Source organism: Larimichthys crocea, chromosome XXII (assembly GCF_000972845.2).
Source record: "Larimichthys crocea isolate SSNF chromosome XXII, L_crocea_2.0, whole genome shotgun sequence".
Taxonomy (NCBI): Eukaryota; Metazoa; Chordata; class Actinopteri; family Sciaenidae; genus Larimichthys; species Larimichthys crocea.
The window spans coordinates 9,040,425-9,052,477 of NC_040032.1; the positions used below are offsets into that span (position 1 = coordinate 9,040,425).

General features: G+C 44.9%; 1 protein-coding gene and 1 pseudogene across 1 annotated transcript; one reads left to right on the forward strand and one right to left on the reverse strand.

Annotated features, from left to right (window-relative positions):
* The first annotated feature begins 2,199 nt into the window (after positions 1-2,199).
* Positions 2,200-3,583, forward strand: LOC113744368 (mitochondrial ornithine transporter 1-like; annotated as a pseudogene).
* Positions 3,584-4,241: 658 nt separating this feature from the next.
* LOC104937331 (transmembrane 4 L6 family member 1) lies at positions 4,242-5,540 on the reverse strand (the record flags this gene model as incomplete). Its single annotated transcript, XM_027273459.1, is given in 9 exon segments — positions 4,242-4,402; positions 4,484-4,615; positions 4,617-4,671; positions 4,751-4,837; positions 4,839-4,882; positions 5,221-5,245; positions 5,247-5,284; positions 5,387-5,497; positions 5,499-5,540. Coding segments are annotated over 9 exon segments (543 nt in total), but the record flags the coding sequence as incomplete, so codon positions are not given.
* Between the last annotated feature and the right edge of the window lie 6,513 nt (positions 5,541-12,053).

Consider the following 12,053-nt stretch of genomic DNA (forward strand, 5'->3'; position numbering starts at 1 on the left):
TACTATGATGTACCAAAGACTCTGATAGATATATATTATATATATAATAATATATAACACACACACACACACACACACACACACACACACACACACATATATAATAGTGTGTGTGTGTGTGTATGTATATGAAAGGTTGAAAAAAACTTCTATAACATCAAACAGCCAGCAGGGGGTGCTGTAACTTCTCGTTATTTATTTTTGAAAACCAAAACAACGAGCGCGTATACCGGAAGCTTTAACATTCGCATCAAAGATGTAAGTTGTGAGGAGATAACACACGCGGTACTTTTTTGTCCGTACATTTATACATATATTCTGTGTTTTCCCGCCTCTGCAGCGCAGTTTAAGGCAGTAAATGAAGCTCCCGTCATTGTTTCGATCATTTATTTGTAATGTTCAATATATTCAGAGGAGATGGGCGGGAGAGAATAACGCGCGGTGGTTTGGGTGTCTGGGTTTCGATGAGATGAGCGCTCCTCTCCGTGTGTCCTCCTCTCTGGCTCCGTGGTCTCCGGCCGGTCGATCCGCTCATTGACCGCAGACAGCGGCCTCCCCCCGGCTTCACTCACCGAACAGCGACCCGAACCATCTGGATGTTGAGCCCAGCATCGGTCAGCTGCGGACGACGTCAGCTCGGTCAGCAGCTCTCCCGGTTCGGTTTGTTGGTTCCACTCTAAAGACTCGAAGCGGTCGGCAGAGGACGGGTTGATGCTCCGAGCGGAACAAGGTCGTCCGTGAGGTTCGTATCCAGGCTCAGTTCGATCCGAACACTCGGCTCCAACTTTCCGGAACTTTCCGGAGAATTTACGATCACACGAGTGTTGCTAACGGCTGTTGCTAAGTTACGCGTGTAGCGGCGCCAAAAAGAGATTTTTTATTTTTTTACGTTTTTACTCCAAAATTTATTTTGAGTCTAAAAGACAAAAAAACTACAAACATGTATTTTAGTTATTTTATATTTTAAATATGTTTTTATGTCCGGACTACAAATGGCGTTTTGGCGCCATCTGCCGGTGACCACGTGGTACACACGGAGAGGTTTGCAGCAATACTCAAACAGAAGTATAAATACTGCAAACAGAAGTATAAATACTGCAAACAGAAGTAATAATACTGCAACGAAGTATAAATACTCAAACAGAATATACATACTGGCAAACTGAAGGAGAAATACTCAAACAGAAGGAGAATACTGTAAACAGAAGGAGAAACTCAACCAGAAGGAGAAATACTGCAAACAGAAGGAGAAATACTCAAACAGAAGGGAGAAAACTGCAAACAGAAGTAATAATACTGCAAACAGAAGAAGAAATACTGCAACAGAAGTATAAATACTGCAAACAGAAGTATAAATACTGCACAAACAGAAGGTATAAATACGCTCTATGTAACTAACAGTAAAAGCATCTTAAAGAGAGAGAGGACACAGTTAGTTTCATATTATTTAGTCTAATAAAGTCATTGTGTTTTTCTTAATAAATAATAAAGGTCCTGACTGAACTCTTTATTATCATTTTTATTATTTTATTGTTTTTCTCTGTAAAAGGAGTTCACGTCCCTCAGTTTGTGTTTTATTGTGTGAAGCACTTCTATAAATAATAAATAAAGTAATCCAGTGTGATCAAACACTCGACTTTCATGAAGCTCATAATGTTTCACTTTTTGTAATTTAATGATTCTGTTTATTACTGAGGTCGTGGTTGCTCTGCATAAAATGAGAGAGATTTCTAATATTCACGTACACAAACAGTTTACTATGTGTTTGAGTTTGATAAATATTAGAAATAAATAAATAAGTTCTGAAAATGACAAATAAGAAAAAGGCTGAGCTACAGTTTATAATAAGTTTATGTTCCTTGTGCGTGCAGAGTTTAGATTTAAAGAGTCAAACTCAGGTTTAAAGAGCTAAATAATATCTAATTAATCCTAAATAATAATATCTAACGTCACTTTATCAAATGTGACCGCTGTGAATAATTCCTGCTGTCACAAAGAGGCGTGTGTTATTGTGGTGAACTTTATAACCTGTGTGTGCTCGGCTCTGCTGACATGCACAGAAGGTGAGAAGAAACGTTATGCTGTGTGATTAACATGTGATTAACATGTGATTAAATGTGATAACATGCTCTGATGATGGAACTGTCGTTCATCTTGTGTTTAGGTCGATTCGACAGAGAAACCTCGTCTAACAACCACATGGCTCCTCACCCGGCGGTCCAGGCCGTCATCGACCCCTCTGCGGGCGCCGTGGGTAACTAACACGCTCTGATCGTCACGAACAAACAGAGTTACAGAGTCCGCGCCGTGTTAATCTGTGTGGATAATCAGCGGACTCATCTCTCCTGTGTTTGTGTTGTGATGCTCAGTGAAGTGACGATCGTCTCTAACTCTGTCGTTGTCGTCCTTCCGTCTCTCCTGCAGGGGGCGCGCTGCTGTCTCAGCGGGCAGCCCTCTGGACACGGCGAAGGTAAGATGCAGACCTTTCCCACGATGACCGCGGCTCATCCACTGCGTCACGGCCACCTACAAGCAGGTCGGCCTCCGCGGCCCTACCAGGGCACCACGCCGGCGCTGATGGCCAACATCGCGAGAACTCGGTGCTCTTCATGAGCTACGGCTTCGCAGCAGGTGATCCGCCTCGCCGCCAGCAGGCACAGAGACACCGTGCTGAGGTAAGAGAGGAGGGTTTGAAAGGAAGCTGAGAAGTCGTGTGCGACCTCTGACCGCTCGTCCTTCGCTGTGTTTCAGCGACATGCAGAAAGCCTGCGCGGCTCAGTGGCGTCCATCTTCTCCTCGTTAGTTCTCTGCCCACCGAGATCGTCAAGTGTCGGTGCAGGCCATGTACGAGATGGAGCGTCCGGGAAGATCGCCAAGAGCCAGAAGTAAGCCTTTACAAACCTTTACACAACCATTCACAACGCAGTCTTTGAACATTGACTGGTACTTGACGCCTCTGTCTGCAGCACGGTGTGGTCGTGGTGAAGTCCATCATGAGGCACGAGGGTCCGCAGGGCTTCTCCAGGGCCTGACCACCACACGCCCGAGAGTGCCCGGGTATTCTGCTTCTCTCGGCGCCTACGAGCTGAGCCGCACCGCCTCCGCCGATACAGAAGTGTGACAAAGACGACTTGGGTACAGAGTGATGTCACAGCTGTCAGACTTTTACTTTGAAATCTGGTTTCAGTGCAGCCCTGTATGATCTGTGTCCTCTTTTATTTTGAAGGCGTGGCTCCCATCATGTTCAGCGTTGGTTTTGGGGGGGCGTGCCTCTGGCTGGTGGTCTACCCGAGGACTGCGTCAGAGTCTCGGATCCAGGTCATTCCATGAGGGCAAAGCAGGAGGCTTCTTCAAAACCTTCATGAACATGCTCGTACTGAAGGTGGTGGACGTCGGCGGTGCGTTCAGGTTCTCTCTCTGCTTCTGTTCGTCTGTCAGGATCTAACCTGTCACTGTTTGTGTCGTTCAGGCGTCAGAGCGCTCTACTCCGGACTCACGCCCACTCTGGTCCGCACCTTCCCCGCTAACGGAGCGCTGTTCTGGGTTACAGGCGAGCCGGAAGCTCATGATTGAAGCAGTTTGACTGATGAACATGCACAACAAACAACGAGCTGGAGGTCACACGGGACCACGCACATCTCCCCTCTGATTTACACGGTCCAGTCTAGTATTAATTTATTTTTTAGATGTTTAACACTCCAGAAGTGACATGAAGTCTGACACTCCAGATGTTTCCTGTTACCTCAAAACAGTTGAATCGCACAAAACTCTGAAGTCCGTTACTCTCGTTAAAATCTCAAAAGCTGTTTACAGATGATTTTATTAACGACGCTAACTCAGCCGCCTCAAACGTGTTGTCACGTTTTTAACTCAGCCGGCGACTTCTTCTCTACTCCCGCATTCAGCTTTCCTGCACCTTCGTTTTTTTTTATTCCTCTCCTGTTGGACCCAAGCGTTTGCCTTTTTAATCACTACACTTTGCCTTTTCTTTCTTGTCATGTTGAAAAATGTCGACCACCTCTGATGTGCCATTTCCACACTCCACGTGCAGAGTCGTCGTCCTTTGACATTAGCGGAGAAATATGTGGACGTTTGAGAGATGACACTGACGTGTTTGCACAGATATTAACCCTGTAAACAACCGACATTAAAGGGTGTCATGAAGAACAACCGCTCATCTCTCTGTTTCTTTTTTTAACTGTGACCTGGCACCGATTTAAAGTCCAATGACTCATTTTGCAAACATTTCTTGGGTTTTATTGCGTTAAGCTTCATGAAATTTACATAAAAAGTATAAAAATCTGTCGAACAAAGTGAAAATTTATGCACAGCTGCAACCAACGAACAGTTCTCTGGGTCGTCCAGCAGGAGGCACAAGGCGACCATCAGGAGCTCACAGTGGCTGTAAAAAGAGAGAAGAGGTTAAGTGTGTGTGTGTGTGTGTGGTGTGTGTGTGTGTGTGTGTGTGTGTGTGTGTGTCCTACCCTTTATCCACGCAGGCCCCGCACAGGCAGCCGAACAGCCCGTTGATCATCTGGATGGCGCACAGAATGGCCTCCAGGCTGCTGGTGACCACCAGAGTGGCGAACAGTCCGATGTTGAACTGCACGATGTTTCTTGGGCTCCGTGCACTGCCACCACGTGGAGTCGTCGGTCAGGTAGCTGCTGTCGCTGCACAGAGGCAGAGAGAGAGGATCAGTGACACCTGAAGGACCTGAGGTGAAGCGTCACGAGAAGTTCAGAGACTCACGTGTTTTTAAAAGGTGTCCCCCAGATCAGCCACCACTTTGCACAGAGGCCGTTCTGCAGACCCACAGCCGCCACGCTGAGGCGTACAGGCGCCAGCGACGCCCACGGCAGCGAAGGCGATAGACAAGAACATCTGCAAAAGTTCAGTGATAAGAAGATCCAGACTTTATTTATGCTCATCCGATAACTCAGGTGTATGTAGAGCCGCTCAGAGTCGCTTGACATTTGTTTCAACTTCCTCTGACTGCAGCTCAGGTGACGTCATCCTGACAACCTGAAGAAAACACTCTCAAACAGGAAGCTATGATTCACACTGAGTCTGAACTTCGTCAGCGTCAGAGTTATCTGATCGTGTTTCAAACAGAACCGTGCGGCAGCGTCACACAGGAAATGAAATGTATCTCTGACTGAGCACCGGAAACATTTGATCAAACTAAATATCTTTCTTGATTTCTTACTGGTCCGACTCACCCCGCAAGCGTTCCCACAGCAGCCTGTTTCCCGTCAGGTTGATGTAAAGCGCCGGGAGCAAAACCTACCATGAGGACAGTAAATGTTTACTTCATCCTGATGTTCAGAAAACTCTTTCAACGTTCCTCAGAAGCATGTTCAGGGTCACACCCTTCAGGCAACTCACCAGCAAACCTCCTCCGACGAGCCCCCCCATGTATTTCACCTCCTCGGGATGTGTCCATCTGGGCTACTTGATGTCTCCGTCAGAAAGAACAGCACGAGTACAGATGATGGATGATGAGCGCCAGCGGGTACAGAGTCACCGCGATGCAGCGAGAGCATTTTCAGTGCACATGTCTGAAAGTAAAGCGGCTCCGTCGGCCTTCAGATCAGCTCTCAAAGAGTTTCCTTTGCTTCTCGGCTTTCACAGAGTTATTCCGCCTCTAACAAACCCAAAGATGGAAGTGTGTTTGCACTGGCAGCAGAAACTATATACAGGCAGGGGTTTTCAGGTGTTGGAGGTGTGCACAGGCAGATAAAGTGGACAAACAGAGCCAGGGATGGCCACAATGGCATCTGTGAGTCATACAGTATCTGAGAGAGACGGCGCTTGTTGGTTGTTTTAAACAGGAACTTATTGATGGACTCACCTCTGCTCACCTCTGCTTCACCTGACAGAGCTCAGGGATGCACCATCAGCTGTGATTGTGCTGACGGCACGTGCTGAAGGATCTGGTGTCTAACTCCACAGGTTGCGGGTGAGGTATGGGCTGCAGGATCGCAACGCCGGACTTTGACCTGCGCACACCGAACATGTGTCATTGACACGGCGTGCAGGACGTGGATGCATGACCACGCTGTGCACGCTGCATTCTGCATGTTGTCTGTGTCTCTGAGCTGCTGTGCAGACTCAGGACTGCAGCTGTCAATAAATCAAGTTATCACGTTTTAATAAAAACAAAGTTTCTGAACACATGCGTCTCCTAGCAGCGCTGGTGCAAGGCAGAGTTCACTACAGTGAGAGGTTGTAAATCTGCTCCCTCCCCCTCTGCTTCCTCCCTCCTTCCTCCTCTCATGTTCTGTAAAAGTCACATCACAACCACACAGCGTTTTCCTCACTCTCTCCGAGGGTTAAGGACAGAGGGTGTCACTCCCTGCACAGGTTTGTAAGCCTCAGAAGGAAAATGGACTTTGTGACTTGGGTTACAAATAAAATCTATTTATTGATGTTAAAAGATGAAGGATGCGTTCATGACCTCAGAGGGTTTCTCTGTCCCTCCACCTCTCATCACCTGAACTCTGACTTCATCGCATTTGAATCTGAAGTTTAAAAATGTATCAGACAGCGAGCTAATGAAGGAACAGGGAGCCTCGGAGGGCGTGAACAAAAGCAGAGCTGATAACCTCTGTGAATGTTTAACCACTCTGTTCCTCCTGATGGATATAAAGTGGATCATTGTTTTACACTTTGATCTGTCTGAGTGACTCACTGTAAATAAATGAAGCCAAACAGTGAAAGCAGTAGTTCAAGTTTTCTGAGTAATTTCATAACTTTTTTAAACAGTTCTCTGTCTGTATTTGTATTTTTTGGATCATACAAACTTAATGTTCGCATGTTGAGGCAGATTCAGTCTTTGCTTTGGTTCGTTGAACTGTTTTAATGCTGGACGAGTCTGTTCACAACACCATTTAATTCACTTTACATCAGAGAAACACTCACCTCAGTCGTCTGCACAGACATGAAAGAAATGCTGAGTTTAGAAGAAAAACAAAGTTTTCATTTTAACTGTGAAATGCAACATTATGTCCAATTAATGATCTAATAAGCGTTCATTACTTCTGATACTACTGTGCCACCAGCAACAGCGTGGATGCGTTGTGCAGATTCAGACAGGAGGCGTCCATCAGTCGACCTGTTAACAGGGTCATGGTAAGTGACAGTCACCTTTGTCTTTTCCCACACAGGCAGCCGACCCAGTCCGTTGAGGAGCGCCGCGCTGCGGTGATGACCAGCCTGGGCACGGTCTGTGAGTAGCAGCACAAGTCTGTAAATATGAAAATATGCAAATAGAAATTAAGAGAGTCACCACTGCAAACACGCGATATTATGCAACCCAATACAAGCAAACAACTCACCATGAAACCTCACATCCTCGTGACTCACAATCCTCCTGGTTCTTTTAGAAACGTGTCTGCACTGGGCTGACGCTGCTGGACGAGTCCAGTGATATCGAGCTGCTTGCTGGTGACCAGTTTGACCCCGGCCTCTCGGCTGTAAACACCATGACCTTTGACCACTCCCCGCCGTCACAGAGCAGGCAGACCACCATGGGCTTCCTTCTCTCCCCTCAGACAGTGCCTGGGTTGTCACTTTTTGATGCCGGAAAAATGTTACGAGAGATTTGCGTCCAACATGCACATGCACGGTGAGACTCGATAGTTTATGAACTATTGGGAGTGAAATGTTGCGTTATGTTTGTCCAGATGTTTGGAGCTGGGTGACTTCACTGACTCTGAGTCACAGCTGTGGTGTTTAACTCTGTGTTTCAGTTCCGTGTCTGAAGTTTCTGCTAAACAGAACCTTTGGATTTTGGATCCTTCTGGCCTCTTTCTGGGTAAGAAACCGCGTGGGGATCACGTGACAAAAACAGCAGCACAACAAAGATGCGTTAGAGTGTTTTAGGTTTTTTGAGTTTTTCAAGTAAAAAGCCGCTAAAAAATGTCAGTAAAAGTATCATCAGCTAAAATGTACTTAAAAGCTTTTAAAAACTCAGGGTCCTGTCATTGATGTTATAGGATGAATGTTACAGCTGCTTTAATGGTGCTGTATGTCTGAACTGTTTTTCAGCTTTGTGTCGATGCATTGTCAGATCATTAAGATGTTTTTAAATAAGTTTAGTTACTCATCTGAACATAAAGAAACACTTCATCATTCATCATCAGATAAACTCACAGGAAGGGTGAGTAGTCACGTCTCAGAGGTGAAATAACACCACATCTCACTGGTTGTCTTGATGGAGCACCATTGATTGGATCAGAGCTTTTTTTCACAGTGTAGGTTAACCATGACGAAATCCAGGCCTGATGATGGATGATGATGATGAATTTTCCCATCAGTACACTGAAGTAAACACGTTACGTTAAGAATTTATTCAGTATTTATTTATTGTGAAGCTCAAAATCTGCCGCCATTTTGTAAGTCCTGCCGCAGTCAAAGCGTCCCAGCTCTTAATCCTGCATAACTTTAAGCCTTAATATATGTGAACAGGTGAGTTGTATATAAATTCACCCTCAGTACAGTTGTCATGAACGGGGAAATTAGCTACAGAGACCAAAACTTTTTTTGTACCAGGCTGTAAACATGTTTATTTCTGCGGTGAAGTTGGACATTTGGACATGGGGACTTATGGAGACTGATCACTTCTGGAGCCAGCCTCAGGTGGATTTTAGAGACTGCAGACAACGTCCAACTTTAATTGTTTACATCACGCTGAAATAATCACTCTCTGACTCCATGTTGGTTTGTAGTTATGTTGTTCCCATCCTGCCTCGTCTCTTGTCTCCTCCCAACCTCCACTCACGCTCTCCTTGTCTCCTCTCCTCGTCGCCGTTGCAGCCCCCCAGCTGTCTCAGCTGTTGAAGATCCCTGTGGAAAGGAGGTGCGGGCGGGCCTGAGTCTGACCTCTGCCCTGCGGCAAGCTTTAATGCTTCATCATGGTCCGTCCGTGTACGCCGTGCCCTCAAACTTCCCCGCTCTTGTCGTACCGACCAAATAAGACGAGTCAGTGCTGATCTCCTGGAGTCTGAGACATGAATGAGACGAGTGACTCAGTGTGTGTGTGAATCAATCAGCCTCAGGGCTCTCAGAGTAAACCCTTAAATCCAGGAATGTGTTTGTTAATGTTGAAGCGCAGAGCTCCTGGTGTAGTCACACAGCAGCCGGTGTAATACACAAAACAAATGAGCGCACACCTCAGTAGTGTGCACTGATTGTGAATTTACAGTGTGTGTTGTGGTGGGTGTGTCTGCAGCCAGCGCCTGGACTGAGAGGCTCGTCACGTGGCGCAGACGGCAAGCCATCGTCTTCCTCATCCTGTTTCATGGAGGTGAAACACTCAAAGGTATTTTTAAGTCCTGACTGATAACTAAAGCAGTGATGTGCTCCTCTCTTGAACGCCTCGCAGTTCTCTTCTATGAAACCAAACAGGGATGATGAGTTCTTAAATGAACAGATTAAAACTCAGTTACATTTGTTTGCTTTTTGGCAACAGTCACGTTTCTTATCTAACTGACTGCTGGACAATATTGCCACTGGAATTCATTTAAAAACCATTAAGTTTTATCCAGACAAAGACTGCAAAAGTGTGTGTGTGTGTGTGGTAGTGTGTGTTTTTATAATATAATAGCAGTCCTGTGTAAGCGTGTCAACGCACAGAGCACTATGTAAGTATGTTAAGGTTGTCTGAATGTTACTGAAGTGATACATTGTGTTAAAAGTCTCAGTTCTCTTATTCTCTATATCAGCACTCATGTGGTGGAGCAGCTGTCGGTAGACAGACTAAGACTGGATGTGTTGCTTTCATCAGCTGCAGTCTTCCTGTGCTCCACCTGTTCCACAACGACGGGATCTGCTTTAAAGTGTTGATGATCTCGTCTCGTAAGGGCTGATTCTTCTCGTGCGTACGCTGCTGTCATTCTCCTGCTGGGGCTCCTGGTTACCTCAGCGGTGCGCCTCCCGGGATGCAGACCTCCAGTCCGGCTGCTTTGATTGCAAGCAAGGTGTCGATCAATCAAACCTCGGCTCGTCTTACTCTGAGCTGAAACAGAGCAAGTGAATTCATAGGTTTGGATTTGTTGTTTGCAGGCTCTCCAGGCTCGAACTAACTACTGCAACGAGCACACAGGCACTGTCCACTCTGGCTGGGTCACTGTCCCTGTGCCGGCTCTCTGGGCGTTCTCTTCACGTCTCTAACAGGTAACAAACACAACCCCAGACGTTACTCCAACCTGTCGCTGTCGGTCCTTTGCTAACCGACTTTTATTTTTGTAGGAGACAGAAGCTGTTGTCGACTCTGTCACAACATCCTGTCAGCCTGTCTCAGCTGCGTCCTCCTGGTCCAGGTCTTGTCCGCCCTCCAGGGGCAGCGGGACGCACCAAAAGGAAGAGCGAGTAGGACGGAGGAGGACGGAGGGAGGACGCGAGTATCATGTTTTTTTACAGAATCTTTTATACAAATGTGTGGTTTGGTGGTGTGTGTGTGTGTTGTGTGTGGTGATATTTAGGTTGTTTGAGTGTTTCCTGTTTAACTGAAGGGAATAAACCAGAGTTTTGTCGCCACCTGGTCTGTGAAATAAGAAGGAACCTCCATCTGTGTTGAGTGTGTGCCGAGAAACACTCGACACATTTACAGGGCGCCTCTGCCAACACACACTGATTTACTGTGCGAGCAACCAGCGACACTTAACCTTGTTTGTTTTGGCAGTTTGCATGTTATTTCCATCAGGCTGAGCACAACACAACAGCGATCGCTCAGTGAAGGTGTCAGAAAGCACTTTATATATTGTTGTGTTCAGACTTTATGGGTCTTCTTTCATGTTTAACTGATTCAATGATGCAGGTGAAAACAGAGAGGTCGGTCACGTTCCAGTCACCTTTAGCCAACCTGTAAACTGGGTTAGCAAACAGTCAAACATTATCTGTGTGTACATAAAAATCCTGGACCCCGTCGAAGCGTTGTGACTTCATACATCAGATAACACGAGACACACCTCAAAGTGGTGCCAAAGAAGTTCTGCAGGTTAAATCAGGTGATCGTGGTTAACCTTAACCTTTTTTTCTTGAGGGGAGCGTTTTCCATCAGCGAGCATGCTGCTCAGAGCTGCAGGGACATTTCCTCACATAATGGATGTTGAAAATTGTGAAAAAACAGTTTCTGTTCTGTAATTATGCAACGGGGAAATCATGGATTGGTTCATTTTGAATGGGTGATGCTGAGATTACTGGAAGATTTCAGAAACTTGAGGAATGAAGCTTCAGTAGAGAAGTCAACTCTCAACTCTACAAAACCGTCCAAAGCACACAGAGACAAAGTCCATGAATAAAAAGGTCTGATCGTTGAATTCGCCGCCCATAACAGGAAGTAAATTTTAAAACAATTTTAGCATTTTCATCAAAGGCTCCCCAAAACAAACTTTGGAACTTTTCTTGGTGTTCCCAAATAACTCATCAGTAACATTTCCTCTCCTGTGACTTTTTTTTTTCAGAATTCTAACTTTTTTTTTATTTAAAAAAAAAAAAATCTTTGTTTTCTGAGAATTCCAAACATTTTTTCCACAATTTTTTTGATTTTTTTTCCTTTAAAAATTCGGACTTTTTTTCTCTTAAAATTCAGATTTTTTTTTCGACAATTCTTGACGTTATTTCAGAAAGTTCTGACTTTTTCTCTAAAATTCTGACTTATTTTCTGGGAATTCTGATGTTTTTTTTGGCACAAATTTTGACTTTTTTTTTCTTTCGAAATTCTGACTCATCTCATAAAAATTCGGCCTTTTTCTCTTAAAATGCTGACTTTTTACCTTCAAATGCTGACTTTTTTCCTGAGAGTCAAAACATTTTTCCACAAATTTTGACTTTTTTTCCTTCAAAATTCTGAAAAAAAAAATTCTGACTTATTTTCTCAAAATTCTGATTTATTTTCTGACAATTCTGATTTTTTTCCTGTTCTTAAATTCTAGAATTATAACCTTGTTTTTGTTTTTTTTAAATCTGAACTTTTTTCCTGGAAAATTCAAACATTTTTCCACAAATTTTGAATTTGTTTTTCTTCAAAGTCTACTCATCCCATAAAAAT